General features: G+C 49.1%; 1 protein-coding gene across 1 annotated transcript in view; it reads left to right on the top strand.

Moving 5' to 3' along the window:
- The window catches only part of UBE2H (ubiquitin conjugating enzyme E2 H), a 464,913-nt gene that overhangs the window by 157,708 nt on the left and 283,352 nt on the right, over window positions 1-23,853 (top strand). The window contains exons 2-3 of the mRNA XM_069629597.1: window positions 7,057-7,133; window positions 8,165-8,239. Coding sequence (XP_069485698.1) covers window positions 7,057-7,133; window positions 8,165-8,239 — 152 coding nt within the window. The remainder of the gene's footprint in view (window positions 1-7,056; window positions 7,134-8,164; window positions 8,240-23,853) is intronic.

The following is a 23,853-nucleotide window of genomic DNA, read 5'->3' as shown; positions in this document are numbered from 1 at the left end:
TTACTGGAAGGTTACTGATGTGTTAACCTTAACTTGCTGTATCGCCTGAATATTGCATCTAGCATACACACCCAAGGCCAGCCTCCAGCGGCCTTTCTAGATACCCATCCTCCACCTCAGACCTCATCAAACTGTACAATGCGCCTTAGCAAGAATCAAAAAGCCAGATCTCCATACCATACTTCGTCATACCCCTATTACACCTCACCATCTCTGTCACTTTAACCATGCTCCCAGCAGAAAAGCACCCGGTTCGACCTCAGAAAGAAACATCAGGCTTCGAGCCAGAGTACCCCGCCTCTTCGAGCCCAGTTACCAGAACAAATTCATAAGATCTACCTTAAAACAGCCTAAAGTATGTCCCAACTTAACTACACACTGCAATAGCTTCACCCAACCCAAACTCATCCCGATAACAATCCAGGACACACCCAACACGACCAGTATATCCGGAGCCTTAATAAACGCTAGATCACTAGTAGCCCATGCCACAGAAATAGCAGACACCCTATACACTAACAACCTTGACCTCCTGGCGATTACCGAATCCTGGCTTCATGAAGCAGCAGGCCCAGCACTCTCAATAGCCATCCCTGAAAACTACCAATTTATCAGAATGGACAGACCCATTAACAGAGGAGGCAGACTGGCCATCATAGCCAAGACTGATCTTGAGCTAAGACTATCGACCCAAACATCTCTCAAATCCTGTGAACTCCTCACAGCCAAATTGCCCATCTCGAACTGTCGTACCTTAACCATCTACCTGATTTATAGGCCACCTGGCCCCATTGGCTCTTTCGAGGCAGATTTATCCAGCCTCTTAGCTAATAACACAAAGGAAACCTCTCAAATACTATTACTAGGCGATCTGAATCTTGGTCTCAATGATCCTCCTGACAAACCAGCACAAGCCATCGCCAATATGCTTGTTGAACATGGCCTAATCCAAAAAGTGCTCACCCCCACCCACAACAAAGGTAGGTCCTTGGACTGGATCACCACACTGAACTGCGATACCACCATCTCCAAAACTAGTCCTCAACACTGGACAGACCACCACCTCATCGACTTCACTCTCTCACTCCATAAAGAAGCCAGTGGAAAAATAACATTGCACCACCACTGCCCACTAGAGCAAAAAAAACATAACTCCTGACAACCTCCTACCACTACTGCTGCCAACCCTTAACACTCTCTCCAACAACCTACACCCAGAGTGCCTAGTAGAAAGTTACAAAAATGCTATGAAGGCAGGACTAGACACTATTGCCCCCCTAAAACTGCAAAAGAGTAAACAAGCCCACCTCCACGCATGGCTCACCCCCATCTGAAAGAACTAAGAATGCAAAAAAAGAAACTAGAAACTCAATGGCACAATACCCCCACAGAAGAGAACAAATTGCAGCTTAAACAATTCGCAAATAACTACAAAAAAGAAATCCTACTCACCAAAAAGAACCTCTTCAATGAAAGAATCAAACTTCAGCTCCAATACCAGGGAACTATTTGCAATCCTAAGAGAACTGGAATCCCCCATACCCCCACCAAGTAACATAACCAAAGACAAACAATGGTGCACCAGCGTCCAAAACGCCCTAAACAAAATCAAGACCCTCCAAACTAAAATCGTACTAAAAAAAGACTCATAACCACTAACGACTCACCTCCTAGTAATCCTACCAAAATAACCAACCCACCAGGCCCGAATGCTTCAGATTGGTTAAAATCTCCATACCAGAAACAAAGGGTCATCACCTCTCTCAAACCCTCCAATTGCAAAGGCGACAACTGCCCACCCCAGATAATAAAGGACGCTGCCAGGGACTTGGCTCCCTTTATAACCAAACTGATCAACACATCTTTCTCCTCCAACACCATACCAAGCAATCTCAAACAATCCTGGGTTCTGCCACTCCTCAAGAAGCAAACCCTAGACCCCGCTATCCCTACCAACAGCAGGCCCATCACCACAGTGCCATTCCTGCTAAAGATAATAGACAGAGTAGCATACTTACAAATTCAGCAATTTCTAGAACCCAACAAACTCCTAGTTACCCACCAATCTGGATTCAGACTGCAACACGGCACAAACTGCCTTAATCGACCTTAAAACCCAAATTAATGAGATTAACGACAAAGGAAACACCGCCATGCTTCTCCTCCTCGATCTGTCGGCGGCCTTCGACCTGGTAGATCAGTCCTGTGCGAACACCTGGCCTCGGCTGCCCACTTCTCAAAAGAGGCCATAGCCTGGATCCAATCATTCTTGGACAATCGAACCATGAGTCTTCTCCTCACTAGCCTCAGCAGACCCCATCAAAATAACCTGTGGTGTCCCCCAAGGCTCCTGCGCCTCCCCTACCCTCTACAATATCTTTACCAAGCCCTTATTTGACAAGTTGGATAAACTGGGTGTCTCATACACTAACTATGCAGATGACACCCAGATTCTCATACCCCTTTCAGGCAACTTCGACTCAGATACGGCCTTGGTAAACAAAATATACCTCCTCATTCAGACATGGATGGCCACACACGGCCTATGCCTGAATGATGAGAAAACTGAAATCCTGCTCCTCGGATCCAACATCAACCTAAAAAAACTTGGTCCTGAATACAAGTCTTTCAACCTAGATGGCAACACTATCGCAGTTGCCAAAACAGTGAAAACTCTAGGCTTTCACCTTGACTCAGCCATGTCACTAAAAAAACAAGTTAACTCTTTAGCATCCTCTTCCGCTTACACGTGCAAGCTTATCAGGGCAAGCAGGGCATTCCTCTTCCAAGCTAGTTGCATTACAATCGCCAATGCCCTAATACTATCCATACTCTACTATTGTAATGCCATGTACCTAGGAGCCAACAAATACATAACGGACAAACACTGCAAAATAACGCACTCGGGATAGCCCTTAACTTACCACACAAGGAACACAAATCCAACAAAAGAAGAGAACACACATGGCTCAAAATCTGCAACCGCATCTCACTCAAAACAGCATCACTCACCTTCAAATGCTTAAACAACGCAGCCCCCCCATACCTGGCAACCAGAATAGTAAAAAGAACCTCCACCAGACCCACCAGGATGACCAATGCTTACTGCCTACAGGTACCCAAATTCAGACAAAGAAAACCGGGCGGCAGCAGCTTCCCTGTCATGGCATCCCAACACTGGAATGCCCTCCCTCTCAACATCAGAACTGACCAATCCTATTTCAATTTTAGGCGACACCCTAGCCTGGTTACGCTCCAACGATCCCCATGACTGAACAGTGCCCCTGCACCCCTAGCCAGCCTCACTGTATATATGTACATAAACGAACCTGCTGAAATGTAAAATACTGTAGGCATATTTGTATATATGCCTACTTAACAGATCCTGTAAGATATGTAATGCTCTGCTCACCATTCAACTGTTTCTTACCCTGTAACCAAGTCTTTATGTATACTTACTCTTCTGCTCTCTGTTGCGCCCTGTTACCTCTGGGTTTTGCGCGCCATATAAAATAAACAAACAAACCCACCTCTCGTCCCATTGCTGAAACATTCCACCCCCAGAAACCAAAAAATCATAATGTCCTTTAAGACTGTTCTCAAAATGTTGACTCTATCTAGGTAAAGTTACTGGATAACTAGAGGTTTACTCTGTCACACCCCTATTTCGCCCTGCATTGCACTCCTATTCACATAATTATGTAATCGAATGCAAGTAACTATTTATAAAATATGTATATATTGCAGTTTCAGTTCAACCCAGTCGATTTTCCCACTGGTCTCTTCCCCTCCACCATCTGGATCACCATGCTTATCGTGCTTACTATAGAAAAAACATTTGTTGGAAGGCGGTTCCTAGATCTTTGGTTTAGAGTTCAAGAAGATTCACAGCTCGATTGCAGTTCTTTGACGCATTTATAGCTAGGCGAGTACTGCATTAACAGCCGTTAAGGCTATGCTTTGGAGGCGGGGGTGGCTGGCAGGGGTGGACTGGCATATAGGGAACTATAGGCCTCTGCACCCTGGGCCTTTTTTGTCATAGGAAAAGTGTTGGGCTTGCTGAAAATGTGTAATATGGGGTCACCTTGAACTTTTCCTGGGCCTCTTTTGGTTCCCAGTCCACCCCTGGTGGCAGGGGAGAACGGGACAGTGAATGGCTACAGGGTAATATGGTTTGCCCACACAATATATCACTAAACATGTATTCTTTATATGAATTTGTGCAGTCACCAGACTTGTAGGTTTTCAGCTCTCTGCAAGGTTGAAGATTGTTATTTTTATGAACTGAGGTAGAACCCAATGTTATTCAAAAGGATAAAGTCAAAAAGAAAGCTCTTTGGTTCTAGGTAAACGGATCATGTCGCGATGTTTGTCAGCTTGTGCCCATGCTCTTCCTTTTGGCCCATAGGGGGGAAAAGCCCATAGGAGAGGAAAGCTTTGTCCTTATAGGCAAAACGAGCTGTCGATTGTGGTTCAATGACCGAGGCGCGAGAATGGAGGGGTGATCCCAACGAAAGAGTATGACTCAAAGACCATGGGCAATGTTGCTTGTGTGATAATCGATTAACTCGATTCTGTGGTATGATGCAGCTTCAGTAGCAAGAGTGCAATGTTGGGAGTCCTGGGGGACGGCCCTGCAGTTCAAAGAAGGTTATGCTGGTGTTTTGCACAGTAATGGGTTACATAGCCTGCCCACTGCTAGTCCTTGGAGATTTGGTAACTTAGACAGTAGGTGAGCAATGATATACAGAGCCCTTTAGGTGAGTAACCCAGCAGTTCTGGCGACTGGCAGTGTAGCTCCCTCATCTTGTGGAAAGAAATCTGGATTCTGCATAGCTCAACCATACTTTGCCTTCTGATTGTAGAGTCCAAGCAGATGCTTCAGCAGATTGTTTTTTTCAGGTAAGTTCCAGCTGCTTTGGGATGAATCCGAGCAGTTGACCAAGGAATGGTACAGAAACCCCTGTCTTTATAGTACACTTGGCATCCTGCTAACAATCCAGTCCATCCCATCAGCCCAATTTGACAGTCACTCAATCGGGTATATTAGCCACATTAAATTTGTCCCACCTTTATTCCACCTAACCAATGTCTTCAGCAGGGCATCCCAGAAACCCTTTTTTCAGCTGGCCACAGCCGGTCCTGTATACTATCTCCCAACCTGGAATCTCAGGAAGGCCATGACCTTATATGGCACACACTTGTATCCATTCCTACAGGGTAAGGCTCGTTTTGGAGTCCTGCTACATCTTTAAATCCATGTTGCTAGTTTCATGGGGGTCTCTGGGTGGGAATATTAGAGGGTGCCTTTGCAGCACCCTGCCAATGTACCCCTTGGGCATACTACCTTTACATCACCATGTAAACGGTTACTGATCAAAGCATTTACTTTATTGTTCAATTAATACAAATAACAATCTTGAATTGGCTAACTAGGTGGTTATTGGATGGCTTGGTAAGAGATGGCCTTGAATTGGACTACTGCTGGAACAATGAGCCAACTTCAGTAATTGCTCTTAATCAGGGTAGTTGAACCAGATATATGCAAGAACAATCTCACTGTGTTTTAGTGTCTGTTGCCCCAGTCTCACTTAACATTCTGATGGTACTTTGCTGACCTTTCTTCTCGGGTTACTGCACGCTACTGGGCCAGTATCACTGGGAACACCCAGGGCTTCACCAGTCATCCAAAGTTAGTATTCTGTGTGTCTAAATGCTTTCAGTGCATTTCACAAAAAGGAAAACAGTTAGAGCACTTGAATATGCAGATCACGGCGCTGATCATGGTAATTAGGGTGGGTCCTGCTGCCAGTGAGGGGCTCTTTAGAGACTGCTCTTCTGTCTCGGTGAATTAGAAGTGGGTTTTTGATAAGAGCCCCGTTCTCCACCAACGACATTCTCACGCACAAATACACGCATTGAAAAAGACCCATGTTGGGTTGAAACACGTGTCTGCTTGGCTTTACGTGTACAATAAATTACTGTCATATCTTAAACGCTAGTATTCAGAAGGGTACCTGGTTACTGCCTTGCTCTGCCCAGGTCAGTACAATAATAACAAACAAATGAGCAAGATCAGGTCAATCTCTGCTGAAGAGTAACCACTGCTACACCCTGAGTGGGTAACCCCTTGTGTGGGGTGGTCACAGAATTTTCATGAAACTGTTCTTCTGCACAAAAGGGTTTTATTTTGCAGTGCAGTGGTGTAGTAATGCACTGGTATTTTTCAAAAACATAGGACATTCACATTTGAGGACATACAAGGTGTAGTACCTAAGTACGAATGATCAAGTAGTCAATATTTGGGACCTCTACTTGTACAGTTTGTTCATTCTCTATAGGTTCCTTGGGAAGGAAGCTTGGAGAATTCAGTGGAATCATAGACAGGTAGGGGGGGCCATAGAGTGTGGGCACCATCAAGAGTTGAACAACATATAATGTCAACACGACAGTGTTTCGGCCATTTTGCGTGGATCTAGGTAAGCTCTAATGGTGTAGGCCTTCATCAGGACAGGAGTGTCTTTACGAGTGGAGGGTCGTATGTTGTCGAATCCGAGGAGCTTAGTGGCTCAGATTAAGAGGTGGAAGGATCCACTTCTTTAGGATGCAGTCGTCATCTTGTCAACAGGCGCGGTCACGCCTATTGCCAGTGCATTCAGCTGCCAAGATCGTGTATTTTGGTTGTCCTGCGTGACACTCCTTTCTGGTACTTGGTCTTTGCTGCTCTGTTCACCCAGCTCTCCATGGAAGCTTTTATGCAAGCGAATGGGAGCCTTGCATATTTAACTGCTCCCACCGGCCCAATGTGCACAAACCATCGCTGCTAAAATGATTGCCTTTGATAATAATTAACATCTGCAAGTGAAACAAATTATTTGCTCTAAAATGCTATACAAAAAGGGGTATCTCCTGCTGCACAAGTGCCTGTTTTTCTAAATGGTCATGGCAGTCTGAGCCACTGATTCATGTGTCCTTCCAACTCCATCTATGGTCTTGCCTGTTACGTCTTGCCACTGCTTTCCAGTTTACTTGCGTTGTCCTTAATGACTGTACCAGTATTGAGAGCAAGCATGAGGTCACCATCCTAGGAGGACTCAATGAATTTGTAGTGAAGTTTTATGGACCACAGGGAAGTAAGTATTTCTTCATATTTTTACAACAAAGCGTTTTCTGTTGCTTGCTTCCTAAAAAGGCTTAACTGATTTTAATACCCAGCTAGGATAGTATGGATATATAGAATGGGACCACCACTTAAGACTGGCTGCTACTGACATTTTGTCAATTTCCATGCCCAACTTAAAACTCATTCATACGCCCCTCAATCCCCCCACCTCCCTCAGACAAGATCTTCCGTAGTTTGGAATATGTTTTCCATGGGTTTAGAAAGCATTTATTTGTCTTCACTGCTCCAGTTTGGCCATTGTTTTATGCATTCTTGACATTCTAAATGTCGCTTTGAGCTGTTGAAAGCACGCTAGCACAGAATAAACTATCCAGAGCGCAGCTCACCTGACATTTGTAAGTTGTGTTCTGGAGTTCTAGGGCCGTGATCTGCAACCTTTGGCTCTCCAGATGTGTTGGAGTACAATTTGCTTCAGCCCTAGTTGGCACAGTTAATGAGGTTAGAACATCAAAGATCTAGGCCAAAACATCCGAGCCACAGGTTTCAGACCCAAGTCTTGATGCAACCTGGAGACATGATAGAGGGAATGCCAACGAATCAGGACAGAATTTCACAGAACAGAGGTGTACCTAGTAAGGACTCCCCTATTTGGAGTTCTCTAGTTTGGTCAAGGAGGTGCGGGGCAACGTCCCGTCCATGCCACGACCTCCCTCCGAGCTTGGATGGTGGTTCCCTTTTACATTTGTCTTGCATAACTGCTGCCTTTGCTGCTGTGGTAAATACTGGTCTTTTCAGTCTTGTGACTTGTTTTTACATTTCTCAAGTTTCCAATCCACTTGGTAACTGCAGTTGCCTTTGTAATTTGTCAGGACAGGTTTCTGTATTTTATGTAAACTTGAGCCAATTGGGAGATTTCGAGAAATTGCACATTTTTCTTTGTGTAACTTTTTAGAAGTTCCCGGGTTTGTCAGATATTCCCTTTGAACGCACTCAAATGTCCCTGTACGTGTAATTAACTTGCTTTTTCTCTTTTGTTTGCAGCACCGTACGAAGGGGGTGTATGGAAGGTTCGAGTAGACCTTCCTGATAAATACCCGTTTAAATCCCCGTCGATAGGTAAGGGTTTCATTAATGTGCACTATATTATGTTCGATACTGCAAGATCTATGGTGCACCCGGACGACTCGAGTGTTGGCCTGAAATTGTTGAATTTCCTTACACTCACTGTCTCCTTACACCTCGTTGAAGGTGTTTGTGCTAGTGTTCAATACTTGCGTACTGATTTTGCTTTGCAAACCTTTTTTTCAAAAGCATTTTTTAAATGCACTCCACTCTTAATCCTCTCTGAAATGTGTCAGGAAAAGTTTATTCAGTTGTTGTTTTGCTTGCACTCTTTCGCTTGGATTATATAGAACTCCATGATGCAAGCTCCCATATAGGCATCAGCAGTTTGTGTTGTAGGATGTCTGGATGATCAGTTTGCTTTTCCAACAAGGATCCTTTCCAGATACATAACATTATGCTGCCAGGCTCTCCCCTGAATAGGTTTCAGCCTGGCCTGTATACCCTGGCTTGACTTTCTTTCAGTTATGCTGATGCACCTCAATGGAGGTGTGGTGAGGTATCGCAGAGGAATTTTCTGAGATGATAGATCCCTAAAATGATTGAGGTTGAGGTAATTTAGTGCAGCCCTAACGTCAAAAGGATGCAGTGCACTGTAGACGTGCATAATGGGAGAATTTCAGATACATATAGAAATCAAACAATTAAATCCTCTCCACCCCTAATTCCCAATGGTTAATTTGGGTTTGTGCCCTAATCCCGGCTGCCCTCGTATATTTGTGGTAAATATTCAGTGGGAGACCAGGCAGAAAGATCCATTTTGAGATCTATTATTGCACTGCTTAGAAGGCTCTAATCCATGGTAGTCCTTGTCCAATTCTGACACTTGAACTAAAGAAGCAGCAAGGCTCATAACAAACATATACTACGTAGGGATGGGAGTGGGTGGTTATTAGAGGATTGAGACCTACTCTGTACAATAACAAATGAAGAGAAACCAACACGTAGGGTGATCGCAATTTACATCCCAGGCTCGGGGTTGATGAAAGAAAACGAACATAGGATGTACATTATCTAATCTATTTCAGCAGAGGTGCAATGTACCGATAACTGGAAATTCTAGATTGAGTAATGACCGTTTTCCAGGTTTTAGCTCTGAGGTAATTTTCTGCAGGGCATCACTGAACAGGTTTCAGACGTAAACTGTACCTAGTATTGCTGCTGGAGCGTGAGGGTCGCTTCTCATCCCCCATCCCATCTTATCCCCCCCCCCACACCACCCCCTTCCCCGATCCCACCAAGCCATGCCCTTTCATCCCTGCTGAGCCGGAGCGCAATCCTAGGAAGTAGGGTTTTATTTTTTCAACTACATGATGAAACATTGCGCTGGTGCCCCTCTACTGCAGCTTATAAATTACTGCAACACTTAAACTGCCATTACGCAGCAATCCTGTGTTTCCTTCCCACCGCAACACATGCAGGCTGCAACATAGTCTCATTTCCTCCCCCTTACATGATGGCTGCACTCTTCCTCAGCACAGGAGTGCATCAGTGTTGCCATGGGAACTGGGTCGCATTCCCTGTGATTGGCGCTTCTTTACCTTATCTGGCCTACTGGGAGCTTATCCGCTGTCTTGGACGGGAATCTTTTGCCCTCTTTCTCGCCCGCCCCCCATGCTGCTGCACCTCTGATCCACCCATCCCATATTAAACCTGACTGCCTCCTGCTGCACCCAGGACCATGGACAATGTGCCTCCACCTTGCCATGGTGAGCACTCGATCACCTACCTTGGCCGATATCTCTCAACCTGACCCCTACTGACTCTTGCATCCCTTGGCTTGCAGACACAATGCTAATGGTGTCCTCTTCCAACTTGCAATTGTTACTACTGTACATCTCTCTTCACCTGCTTCTGCTGGCTAGTGTGCAACCATTTTAATGCTGCACTGACCCTCTTCCCCGGAGTCAAATCTAGGGTTATATGTGATCTTGCAGACCACAGAGTGGTACATAACACAGCGGACAAAACATTGAAAAACACAATTTTCTTTTTTTTTCTTTTTTTATTTTGGGGGGTTCTTCTCCCAAACCCCCCTTTGTTCACCCTTTTAAAGCCACCCCGTCCTGTCGCATGTTAACCCCTTTAATATTTAATGTTTTCAGTACTTTTCGGTTATTGTCTGCTCTGTTATGCACCCCTGTTTTTTTTGCAATGAAATGATTGGATACCAAATCTAGATGTGCTTTCTTAATTGTTGCAACCTCCACTTTTGTGCTATTTAGTGCTTTTGTGCAAAGTCAAATATAGGTGTTGCTTTCTAACTACCCACCAACGCCTGCTAGACTGCCTGAGCTCTCGTGCCTGTGCAGTATCTACTATTGCCCCCCCCGCCTCCCTCTATGGCTCTCTCCCATCTACTGTAACTGCTATGCTAGCACCCATTCACCCCCGCTTGCCCCCCTGGTCCCTCTCTCACTAAGTCGGGAATGAAAAAGTTAAAATCTCCTTTCTTGTATTCCTGGGTTACCTATCACAGACTCTTCCGTCATTGCTTCATCCAAACATATTGTCACTGACCTAAACTTTTCTGTCCCCTCTCCAGACCTATGGACTCCTCCTGATTTCTACACTCTCCCCTTCCTCTTACTCATCCATTAATGGTGGCACTAGATGGGAAATTCTCTTTTGACTGACTTCTCATCCTCTAGGTGCATCATTGTCCATCACAATGGCGCTATCATGGCCCAGGGTCCTCAACCCAATCGCCTCCTCTTTGACCAGGGCCTGCCGCCTCATCAACTTCCTGCCTGCTCCTGCTACTCCCTCCTCCTTCAGCACCTCCCTCACCGCCTCTGACTGGTGAACCACCCTCACAGAAAACCTTTAAGTGTGGTAACCGGCTTCACTTAAACACACTTAATGCTTGTTCTGCTATAAAACATTCATCTGTCATTTGTCTCCTCCTTGAAGAATTTGATCTCGACGGCCTCACTCTTACTGAGGCGTGTTTCAATGCCAGCTCAGTCACTGCTTCTGACTTCCTTCTCCCTGACTGCTACAACATCACATCAAAGCCACGTCCCAGGCAGAATTGGCGGTGATGTAGCCTTGATCTTCCCGGAGTGGGTCCCTTCTTCCCTCATACCCACCCAGCCCTACACCTCCTTTGCAAGCATGGCATCCCTCCCATTTCCTCTTTGACCATTGCTACCATCTACAGGCCCAGGCATCTATAGGCCCTCTGGGCCCTATCTCCTCTTGTCTTTCAGAATGGGCTGATTTCTCCTGCCCTTTCCTGACCTCCAATCTCCTCTTAGGTGACTTCAATGTCCACTTTGACTCAGTCACGGCTTTCACTCTCTTCCGTGACCTTTTGCACCTCTCTCCATCTGTTCTCTGCTCCGGCCCTACCCACTCGGCTGGACACACTCTCGATGCCTTCATCCGTTCTGATTGCTTTCTCTCTTCCCCACTCTCCTCCCCTCTATCCTGGTCTGACCACACGCTCCTTTCCTCCCAACTGGGATCTTTGGGCCCTCTGACTGAACCTCCCCAGCTCTGCCAGCCTTGTTTGCAGACATCTGTCCAATGAACCAAGTGTCAGTTGCTGGTTTCGCTTCCCCTTCATTTCCCCCTTGCCCACTCCTTCTGACTCCTATTGGCTCTGCTCTCGACAATCTAGCTCTCGGTATCACTCACTCTCGATATTCTTACCCCTGTCATGAGGATCTGCCTGAAACCTACCTCCAAGTGCAACACTTGGTATGACTGTGATCCAGTAGCCCTGAAATGCAGGTGCAGAGCTGCTGAATAGAAGTGGCAGACCTAGAGCTCATCCTCTGATAAACTGGCACGTCTCCTTCTCCCAAGGCAATATCATCTTTTCCTTTGCTCCAAGAGGGCTTGCATGCAGGCTCGCTTCTCTGAAGCCTCTAACACGGCGGAACTATTAGAATCTGCAAGGAACTAGCCAATCCGTCTGCCTTCTCTACCTCACCTCTGCCTTCCAGGCCCTCTGCACTGGCCACCCATTTTTCTGCTAAATCTCAGGACATCCTGAGTTCTCTCACCCTCCCCATACCCCTGCCAACCTTGGTCCTTCCTCCTCCCTCATCCACCCTTTCCTCCTTTTCTCCTATTGTACTGGACAAGGTCACTAGAGTTGTCCCCTCTATGAAGATCTTTTCCAAACAGGTTTCACCCTGTTCTTTCAGAACTATTAAGGGCAATATTTGCTACCTTTCCCCTGCACTCGCGGACCTCTGCAATCACTCTCTTGCCACTGGGTCTTCCCCTCAAGCACACTCTTGTGCGCCCCTTCCTGAAAAAGCCTTCTGCCGACCCCTCATGTCTCCCGAACTACCACCCCATCTCACTTCCTCCCTTGGGAAACAAGTTGTTGGTCTGGCCACACTCGATGGGCTCTCCCCCTCTGAGACCAGAAACTTGGGAGTTATCTTCGACTCCTGCCTTTCATTCCTCACATCTTGGACCTTGCTAAGAAGGCCCATTTTCAACTCTGGCTGCATTACTCCAAGAGCCTCTTCCTTAATCTATTTCACAAAAGGCAGCAGGCGCTCCTCTCCAGAGAGAACATGGCATGATCACCCGTTCTGAGGTGAGAGTTTGCAGCACACGCTTTTTGCCACTGTACCTTTCACAGATGGGAAATATCCATTTGCAAATCAGTCTTTGTCCCGCCCACATGGGCAGTCCAGGACCGAAATGCTATGGCAATTCCTCTCTGAACAAGAGTACCAGCAACCCCATACACGTGTTTCAGGCTTGTTGGGCTTCATCAGTGAGGTGAAGCTGTACCTCTCTGAGCACAGTGAGCAGGGAGACCACGTCTGGATGCCCCCAGGTAACTTAGGGTGACCAACCCCAAGTACCTTACACATATTTCACAAAAGGTAGCAGGCGCTCCTGTCCAGAGAGAACATGGCATGATAACTTCCTTAATCTACCTTCTTCCTCTAGCCAACCCCTCCAGCTAATCCAGAATTGGGCTGCAAGAATTATCCTTGGCCTTAAGCCCAGGGACCATCTCTCCAGCCTTAAAATCTCTACACTGGCTCCCAGTTGCTGCAAGGATCAAATTTGAATCCCTCCATCATCCATTAGGCTGTCTGGGGTGGGTGCCCCCACTATCTGCAACTTGCTCACACCAAATACTCCCCTTCCTCTGGCTCCAACTCTCTGCTTGTCGAGTGCTTCTCTAAGCAGAGAAAGGTCGGCCGTTCCCGTTCCTCAGCTGGCTCCCTCCTCTGAAGCAGCTTCCCCCTTTCTGTCTTTAGCCTGAACTCCTCAAGTTCCGAAAACACCAAGACTTTCCTCTTCTCCAGCATGTGGTCTGGCATGGATTCACATGCTCATGAATATTCCCCGTCAGGCAGGGGAATCCTCGGTATAGAAAAAAATCAGTATCATTTTCGTTTCTGATCTGTGTCTTGGTAGTAACCAATCACTGGTCTCTGGGTCATACTGCCCCCAGCCAATGACTGCCCTCTCCCTAAGCCCCGCCTCTGGCAGCCAGCCTCAGATTTTTACCGCACGTTCAAGTGTTGGGAGTCCTCGTGCTGTAGCTCTCGAGCTTTTGCTGCGTTTTCGTGCTTTTTCAGGAGATTTTTCTCATTTATTCGGTTAAATAGAGCCTCAAGCTCCACCATTTCTACATCCGATCAACGGGGATCCGTTTCGGAGTTTTCTACGGCCCTCAAGGGTGAAGATTTCGTCAACTTACGCTTTTGGGGGATACCAGAAGTTCTGAGGCCTACCCCGGACATGGCCCAGGATAAAGGAAGCTTGATGCCTGGGAAGCTGTTCAGGACCTGCCCTGGATGCCAGCTTCAGAATGTTTTCAAGGAGGACGAGCATTCGTTATGCCTCTGTCTCCATGAGTACAAGACGCACACGGAGAAGGACTGTGCGTTTTGTAGGAACATGTCGGAGCGGACCATGAAGGATCGCTACCTCCGTCTCACCAACTGTCTGGAAGGGAAGAGCCCTTCAGGCGAGAAGAAGAAAAAGAAGTCCACGGGCACCAGGAGCGCTGAACGGTCGGGCTCCTTGGCTGCCAGGCAGGGCGCATCCTCCCCGGCACCATCAACCACGAGCCAACGCTCTGGCTTGGGTAAGAGGAAGTCCGAGAACCCGGCGAAGCTTCTGGAGAGGCCCCGGTCGATCTCGAAGATTCCGGCAGAGGGGAGCGAGGCTCGGACCCTCCCCCCAAGGTGAAGGCCCCAGGCGTACAGAAGGTGACGATGGCCTTAATTCACCCTGCTAAGACCTCGCTTTAGGATGTCGCCGCGGCCACTGGTGTAGCCTCCACAGGCTGAGCCAGGGAGGCGGCCTCAGGACCCAGAGTCTCCCTGCCACCGCGGAGGGAGTTGGCTTTCAGGCCCATTGAGAAGACCCTCACGAAGTCCTCGTTCGAGAAGGTGGGGGAGGGGCTGGTGGCCATCGTGGATACGGACACGACCTCTGAAGAAAAGCTCATCGAAGTCGTGGAAGAGGCTCAGCCCATCGGGGGGATCCCGACGAGGGCGACGACGAGAGCGACGGTGTCGCCGACGGGGCTCCTCAAGAGCCCTCGCGCCTGTCGTTTCCGGCACTGCAGGACACTTCAGCGGCCATTTTGTCAGCGATTCAGTCCTTATGCTCGGAGATGAGGACAAGGTTGCCCCTCCCCCCGACGGAGGTAACCTGAGCCAGACCCGACGGGGGGAACCGGAGCCAGGACCTTCTTAAAGTTCACCGCATAAGGACGCATCCTATGCCACCTCTTCCACCTCTGCAGCCTGCTCTGCCTTCCCCCGGTCTACTACCCACGGGGATGATACAGGCATGGATACGTCTACGACAGGTACAGATGACGACGGAGGCGACAACGGGACGTGTCCCCTGTCGCCCCCCCTGCTCGGGCGTCCCCGCCCGACGAGATTGGATCCTTTCATGCCATGATTTCCAGGGCATCCGAGCTCTTACAGCTCTGCCCAGAAGAGAAGAAGGAAGGGTTCTTTTACCAACAGCGCGAGGCTAGAAGGAAGACGGTCCTCGCCGTACCGCTTCTTGATGACATCTGGGATGAGGGGCTCGCCCTCCTCAAGAACCCTGCCACGGCGCTGGCAAAGAGGGACCGGTACGAGAAGTTACCGGATCCCCGACGCTGCCCCCTTGTGCCTTCGGGCGCAACCTACCCTGGATTCGGTCGTCTCGGCGGCGGCAAAGAAGAAAGCTGGGGGGCATCGGCCTCGACATCAACTTCCCCCGCCGGACGGCGAGGGCAGGAAGCTGGCCACGATGGGACGACGGATAATCTCGTCCGCAGCGACGACTATCAAGGCGGCCAACGCCCTGGCTATCGTAGCCCGCTACGACAGGGAGTTGTGGTTCAAAATTGCCCCTCTGTTGGACTTCCTTCCGGCCGCCAAAAGGGGTGAGGCCCTTGAAATACTACAGGAAGGTGAGATTGCTTCGGACCACGGTGGCAACGGACATCGCCGACACCGGTTTCCGTCAGTTGGGCAACGGCGTTCGCTTGAGGCGACGTGGGTGGCTCAAGGCCACGGATTTCCGCCAGGACGTACAAACCAAGGTTTTGGACATGCCCTTCGACGGGAACAACCTGTTTGGGAAGGCGGTTGATGAGTCCCTTTAGGCCATCAAGACAGACACAGACTGCCCAGGCACTGGGAGTGCTCCAACAATGACGGCCGTCCTTTCGGAGCTCCGGAGGCAGACAAGGTGCCTCCAAGGGATCCGGCAGTGGCTCCTCCAAGTACCGCCAAGCGGCAAGATCTTCGTCCCAGGAAGCCTACAGGGGACGCGGCAAGTCAGGTGGTGCCCGTCGTCGTCGACAGGGCGGTCAAGGAGGCAAGGCGGCCTCCAAACAAGATTAAACCGACCGTGGGGTCGGGCCCACACCGAAGCACCCCGGTGGGAGGCCGGCTGGCGCGGTTCGTCAGCGTGTGGGAGTCCATCTCCACCGACCGTTGGGTGCTGGATGCCCTGGCCTAAGGGCACACCCTCGAGTTCCACCTGTGGCCTTGCGTTCCACCCGTTGCCAGGAAGGAAAATCACGTCCCTCAACTACTGTTGGAAGTAAGGGCGATGCTCAATCAAGCTCGTCCCAAAGAGGCTTTGGGGCTCCGGAGTTTACTCAAGGTACTTCCTCGTAAAAAAGAAGACAGGAGGATGGCGCTAAATCCTGGACCTGCGACAACTGAACAAGTACATCAAGGCACAGAAGTTCCGTATGGTCACCCTCCAGCGGTTACCAGACATTTGGTCGAAAAAAATTGGTCGACCAGACAAATGGTCGAACCAATATGGTCGAAAACCAAATGGTCGAATTTTTTTTTTTTTTTTATTTTAACCTTTTTTTATTTTTTTGGGGGGGTCCCCCAACCCCTTTTTTTTACTCTAAAAACCCCTTTTTTACAAAACAAAAACCCGAAAAATAAATATATAAATAAAATTTTTTTTTCGACCAATTGACTGAACACCCCCTCCAGCACGTGCTGGGACAGCTGGAGGAGGGCGATTTCCTGTCGTCGTTGGACTTGGAGGATGCGTACTTCCACATCCCCATTCTAAAAAGACACCGAAAGTTCCTCAGGTTCGTGGTCCAAGGGCGGCACTACCAGTTCAAGGCCATCCCGTAAGGATTGAGGTCGGCACCCAGGGTGTTCACCAAGTGCCTCGCACCGGTGGTGGCACGGCTGCGCCTGCAGGGGATCCACGTCTACCCCTACCTGGACGACTGGCTCATCCGGGCAAGGACAAGGGAGCTCGCCATGGAGCACACTGCAAAGACCGTCCAGCTGCTCACGGACCTGGGATTCTCCATCAAATTTCCAAAATCCCATCTGGTTCCGTCGCAAGTCGCCCTATTTCTGGGAGCCAAGCTCGCCACAGTGGCGCGGCTCGCTTCGCCGTCGGAGGAAAGGACCAGGACCATTCTGGGCAAGGTGCAGCGTCTGCTGGCCACGGACATAGCCAGGGTAAGATCGATCAAGTCCCTCCTCGGGATGATGTCCTCCTGCATTTATCTGGTGCGCCTTTGCAGGCTTTGGATGCGCCCCTTACAAGAGTTCCTCGGTGCCCGCTGGGTCCAGTCGACGGGCTGCTTTGAGGACAGGATCCCTCAACGAGACGTTCCGTCAGATGATCCGGTGGTGGGGTACCCGCTCCCATCTGTTGGTGGGCATGGACTTTCAAACCCCAGCTCACCAGGTGACGGTGACAACGGACGCCTCCCAGGAAGGTTGGGGAGCGCACGCCGGAGATCTTCACGCGAGAGGCCTTTGGCTCCCGGAAGAGAAGTCACTCCACATCAACATCTTGGAGCTCCGCGCAGTGTTCTGGGCCCTCGGGTCCTTTCTTCTGTCCTTCAAGGGCAAGGTGGTGAGGATCTTCACCGACAACACCACCACAATGTTCTACATCCGGAAGCAGGGCGGAACCAGGTCCCCGGCCCTATCCAAGGAAGCCCAGGAGCTGTGGCATTGGGCCGTCGCCCAACGGATGTTCCTGGTGCCTCTTCATCTGGCAGGAATAAAAAAAACACGATCGCCGACTCGCTCAGCAGGGAGCTGCGCTCGTGCCACGAGTGTGAACTATGCCAGGATGAAGTGGATCGACTCTTCCGATGATGGGGCGAACCCCAAATCGATCTCTTCGCGACAGCGACGAATTCCAAGTGCTGGAGGTTCGCCAGCAGGTTCCCCCAGCCGAGGCGCATGGGCGATGCTTTCTCTTTCCCCTGGGACGCACTATTTCTTTATGCGTTCCCTCTGCTGCCGTTGCTGCTCCGGCTCATCAACCAGCTCAAGAGGTCCCGGTGCAGGATGATCCTTGTCGCACCGGCGTGGCCGAGACAGATCTGGTTCCCGGACCTTCTGGACTTGTCAACGTCCACACCAGTCAAGCTGCCGACGGACGCAGACCTTCTCTCCAGAGAAGGAGGCGTCATTCCTCACCACAACCTGGAGTCGCTGAACTTGCAGGCCTGGCACCTGCAGCACTAGAGTTTGGAGGGTACGACATCCCGGCCGACTGCAGAGAGGTTCTTGCGAAGGCCAGGGCGTCCTCAACTCTCAAGTGCTACGGACATAAATGGAAGAGGTTCTCTGTCTGGTGCCGTGCACAGAAGATTAACCCTCTGCGGATTACGGCCCCTCAAGTACTGCCGTACCTACTGTCGCTGGCCAAAGCTGGACTGGCTCACTCCTCCATCAAAATACATCTGGCTGCAATCTCCCAATATACCAGGACTCCGGGACGGGCGTCCTTGTGGTCGCATCGCCTGGTGAAAGAATTCATGAAGGGACTATTCCGAACATTCCCGCCGGTGAAGGCTCCTGCCCCGACGTGGGAGCTTAATGTGGTGATGACCAGGCTCATGGGGGCACCCTTCGAGCCGATGCATTCGGCGCCTTTGAAGTTCGTGCCATGGATGACAGCTTTCCTCGTGGCCATCACCTCTGCACAACGAGTGGGAGAGATCCAGGTCCTATCTTGCAAGCCTCCATACTTGACTTTTCATGACGCGAGGGTGGTGCTGAGGACGCACCCCTCCTTTATGCCCAAGGTGCCGTCGGACTTCCACCTCAACGAGCCCTTGGTGTTGCCAATTTTCTTCCCGTCGCCTTCGTCGCCGGCCGAGAGGACCTTGCACTCGCTGGATGTAGCTAGAGCGCTTAAGTTCTACGTGGACCGCACGAAGAGTCTTCGGAAGACGTCACAGCTGTTTGTGAACTTTGGGACTGTGAATCAAGGGAAGGCTCTCTCGAAGACTTCCATTTCCAGATGGCTCTCCGGCTGCATCATGCACTGTCATTGGTTGGCAAACTGACCGCTGCCCGGCCGTCCGAGAGCCCATTCGACCAGAATGATCGCTGCTACTGCGGCGTTCCTGTCTGGGGTGCCCCTGCAGATGTAGGGCTGCAACGTGGAGGTCGACGCACACCTTCACAAGATTCTACTGCGTTGATCGGGACTCCAGGGAGGAGTCCAGGGTCGGCCAAGCAGTGCTGTGCAACCTGTTCGCCTAAGGTGAGCCTGGTGAGGAGGTAAGAGATGCTTAATGTTGAGTTGTTGTATTGCTTAATGTTGAGCCTGTTGCCACCTCCTGTGGTTGTTCATGTGGGTACTGCTATGTATTCTCTTATTCATGAGCATGTGAATACTTACCTGTAACTGTTCTCCTGCATGGGTCTGGCATGGATTCACATGCGAACCCTCCCGCCTACCCCTCTGCGGCTCTTCACTTGGTCATTCTGCCACTTTGTGCTACCAAATCTGAGGATGGCTGCCAGAGGCGGGGCTTAGGGAGAGGGCAGTCATTGGCTGGGGGCAGTATGACCCAGAGACCAGTGATTGGTTACTACTAAGACAGATCAGAAACAAAACTGATACTGATTTGTTTTTTTTCTATACCGAGGATTCCCGGCCTGACAGGGAATATTCATGAGCATGTGAATCCATGCCAGACCCATGCTGGAGAACAACAGTTACAGGTAAGTAACGTGTTCCTTCTCCTCCTTCCCTCTCCCTCCTGTGCTAAACCCTACAGTAGCTGTAGGGTGGCTTGAACCCTTATGCGTCCGTCTGGGCCGCTGCCGGTTGCCCACAGGATCCACCCTCCCCCTCGGGCACCACTTGACCTGTGCTGCCCCACAGGCCGGTACATATTGTATGGCCTGGTGACCCCACCCCTGCCCAGCCGCCCCATCTGTTCATCACTGCAACCAGCTCTTGCACTTACCTGTTGCCTTGCAACGGTCGCCCTGGCACTTTACCCCTCTGTGAATACTCTAGCACTTACCCCTTTTCTCTTTTCTCCCTCTGCACTTGCACAATCCCAGTGTTCACCAGGCCCAGTAGGACAGCTTTTTTGTAATTTGCTTACTCCATTGTCTTACTGGTTTCCATTGTTCTCCTCCCTTTGCCCTGTGGGTGCTTTGGAACACAATTTTCTTGATGTATAAGTACCTTTATAAATGCCCAATAAAATAAATGTCTTCCAACGTAGCACAGTAAGGTGTTTCATGAACATAAGGCCTGCCATATTAACTTGGGTCTTGCTTTGTGATTTTGCCCACGTGTAGCTGTAGGGTACTTACGGCTGGGGCATTGGCAGAATTTGTTATTACATTTTAAGTGCCAAGTCCCTGTAATTGATATTGATCCCTAACTTGTGGCCCACGCCACACTGACCTATGTGCAAGCTTTATACAAGCTGGAGAGCCAGTCCCCATGACCCCGCCCCACCCCTCACAGCCTTTCAATAAGACCTTTCAAAACAACTATTCTGTTCTGAAGGACCATTGGAGAAATCTGGCCTTGATATGTGCACCACATTAAGAGTGGAGGCATATAACTGAATCAGACCCTGTGTATACTCCATTCCTCAAAAAATATCAAATAGTTGCATGTTATGTCTTTACACCACCTCTTGTCAGGTTCCTGCTGATCCTTTCCTACCAGTGGAGCCTAGAGATCCTTTACAAATGCAGTTCCTCTACAAGTGTAGATCTCTTGCAAAGCAATGCCACCTTCCCTTTCATGTCTAAACTGCACCCAACATTGCAGTGTTTGCAAAGGAGTCGGATATGTCTGCCGTAATCCTGTCTGACCACAGGATGTTGGACAACTGTGAAGGGTGCATCATTCACAGAATAATTTCCATACAGCTCTAGCTCACCTCTCCTACCAGGGAACCACATGCTGAATGTGCAGTTTGATAGTATAGGCAAAGGTGAAGAGCACCCATACCTCAGCTTTTATGCAACATTTTTACAAGGACAGCACAATACATGAACTGCCTTTCCGGAAGAAAGAGAGCAACAGTCAGTCGCTGTAAACGGCCAACGTGGGTATGACCTAAAACCGACATCATCTTGGAAGCATTGCTACTTTGGAGATTGCACCTTTTTTTTCAAAAGAAATAGCGGTAACACAGCCCGAAAACGAACCGATGTAGATAAAGAAGCCTGTCTACTACATTATACTGATAAACTTTCTCAAATTCTGCATTGATTAATATCCCTCGGTGCCCCAAGAGGCACTTGCGACAGGCTCGGTGAGTGCATAAAGATCTACAGAAGCACAGTCTGGCAGCAAACCGAGCGCAACCTTGAACCTGTCAATATGAAGACTGCATACTAGTGCATATTGTTTGATTAATTTCTAGCACCACAGCTAAGTTTACACTGTTGCTTAATATAGAATAGTATATCACCAGCTCCGAAAGTTAAAACTTGACTCATGGCAGCCAGCCATATTCCTTGATCTGAAAAGGTGGACCTAAAATGTACAGGAAACAGTTTCATCACAATTGCGAATAGCAGGTGATGACAGTGGACACCCATGCTTAGTGCCCCTACCAATTGTCACTGGGGCAGAAATGCCATTGTTAGTCTGACATTTGTGAATTGGCTATTCTGGAGCTTGTGAGTCTCCTTAGATTTCCATGCTATACATAGCCCCTATAGAGGGGTTGGCTTGGTGAATTCGAAAAACAGGCATTGGCCAGGGCATTCCTGTAGCACCTCCCTTATACTATGTGTAAATCCTTCATACATCCTCAGTGTTTTTCTTTCTGCCATCAGTTTGTAGCAGCTATAATGTTAAGACTTATATATATTTTATATATATTTAGAGACTGTGTATCCCCCTTGTCTTTCCCATCACCAAGGCTGCATTGAAACCTCAATACCCTTATCAGGAATTGTTTTACCCATGGTGCAATTCTAAATTCCCCTGGCAGGATACAGTGTTATAATTGCTTACCCAGAAACCATGGCGAAGTCTGCTGCTGGGCATGCCAGAAATTTGATCCAAAACCACTTGGAGCGTAGGCAGAAACTTTGGGCGACATGCGCAATGCAGTCAGAGTTGGCACAGGTGTTTAAGATGGATTTCTAGAATCTTGCCTGGTGGATGGATTTTAAGATGCAACCCCAGTCATAGTGAACCAGGAACTCTGAGAGGTTTGCCAACATCCAATCAAGTTATGTGGATGAGCAGTCGAGGCTTATTCTGAGGAGAGTGAAGGTGGGATGAGGGGCCCTCAAAGAGTCCACACGACGCACAATAATTCAATTTAGACAGTTGAGTATTAATAATTTTATAGGCCTTCTGAACACACTGGAAAATGTATCGAACAGGTAGTATTATTTTGCAACACTGTATGTATATGTAAAAATAGGTTAGAATATCCATCAAATAACGAAGTTAGCAAAGCAGGTAAGCATCTTAGATGCAGTCAATGATGGAACCAGATCACAAGACACTAACCTGTTTTAAGAATTCCAAACCCTAAGATTATTTGTGCCTTGTACCCAAATGACAGAGGCACAGGGTTTCTCAAGAGTGGAGTCTCTGTAGATGAGTTCAATAAGCTTCTGTTGGTGATCGTTTAAAAGGTCTCCAACAATTTTACCAGAGGCAAGTATGCATTTTCCTTTTTTCCAGACCCGGGGCTAACCCAGGGACAGGATACTCGACCCAGGTTTGAATACCAAAAAGGTGAATGGAATGAAATAAGGAGACAAAGGGACTTGTTCCTAATGTGATCCTATGGTGGACAGATACTGTTTACTTACTCCAGACTCAAATTGTCCTAGAAAAGAATAGTCTTAGAGAGGGCCTTGGGGTCGGGAGGGACGGGGGGGAGAAGAGGGGGCTCGCTCTCCCACCATTGGTTCCAGTGAGACGTACCCAGGAGTTGCGAGCTAGAGGATTCTTTCGATCAGGGTGCAGTTGCAAGATGCAAGCACTACCGATGCAGGCTTCTTTAGGACACTTCACAAGTTGTAGGAAGGCATGGTCCAATGACTGTCTCCACATACATGGTCCTTTCTGTCGCAATAGCAGAAGCTGATCAAGGACAGGGTACCTTGATGCTGAAATTGGGGGAGAAGGTGACTTGTGGCACAAGCTGGCGACCACCGAAGGTCTGGACTCTAACACGGAATGGAGACGCTTCTGGTGAGTTAGCCCACAAGAGAGCTGGGCGGTCCATAAACCCTTTCGAAGGCTCAGGAGGGCAGGATCCTTGAAGGCGCTGATACTAGTTGGTCCCACTAATCCAAGGGTTGAAGCACTGCTCCCGGTCTTCGGAGATCAGGATGCAGAGCAGGGCTTCACAGGGCTGGTTAATGGAAGGGATGCTGAGCCACTTCAGGAGTAGTCTTCAGATCTTCAGCGGTCTGCTCTTCAATGGTCTGAAGTGATGGCTGTTGGGGAGGTTCATCATTTATGCTTAATCTCCTCTCCGTGACACACCTCCCTCCCCTGGCACTTTTTGTTGGACTCTTGGACCTTTTTCTTTAATGTCCATAGCCTCGGTGCACAATAGGAGCACCCGAGTACCAACTCGGGGGCTCCCTTCTTTTTTCGCCATTTCTAACATGGTTGTTCTTTGGCAGCCCTTCTACCATTCTGGGGGGAGGAGGCCTGTGTGTTTTGCCTTTGGCGGGAACCCTTGGGTGCCCCCGACTAGGCTTTAGTGTCTGGGCAGGCAGGAAGTGGGGAGGAGTTTTCTACCCCCCTGAGCCAGTACCTGAATAGGACCAGCTCCCACAGGGGGTCTGGCTGTCCTTATAGGACAGCCACCCACCCCTTTCTGAAGATTGCAGATGAGTGAGTGCTGGAAC

The sequence above is a fragment of the Ambystoma mexicanum genome, chromosome 12 (assembly GCF_040938575.1).
Source record: "Ambystoma mexicanum isolate Mex_15411 chromosome 12, UKY_AmexF1_1, whole genome shotgun sequence".
NCBI lineage: Eukaryota > Metazoa > Chordata > Amphibia > Caudata > Ambystomatidae > Ambystoma > Ambystoma mexicanum.
Note: the sequence above shows the minus strand (reverse complement) of the source record. Positions and strands in the feature narration are given on the sequence as shown.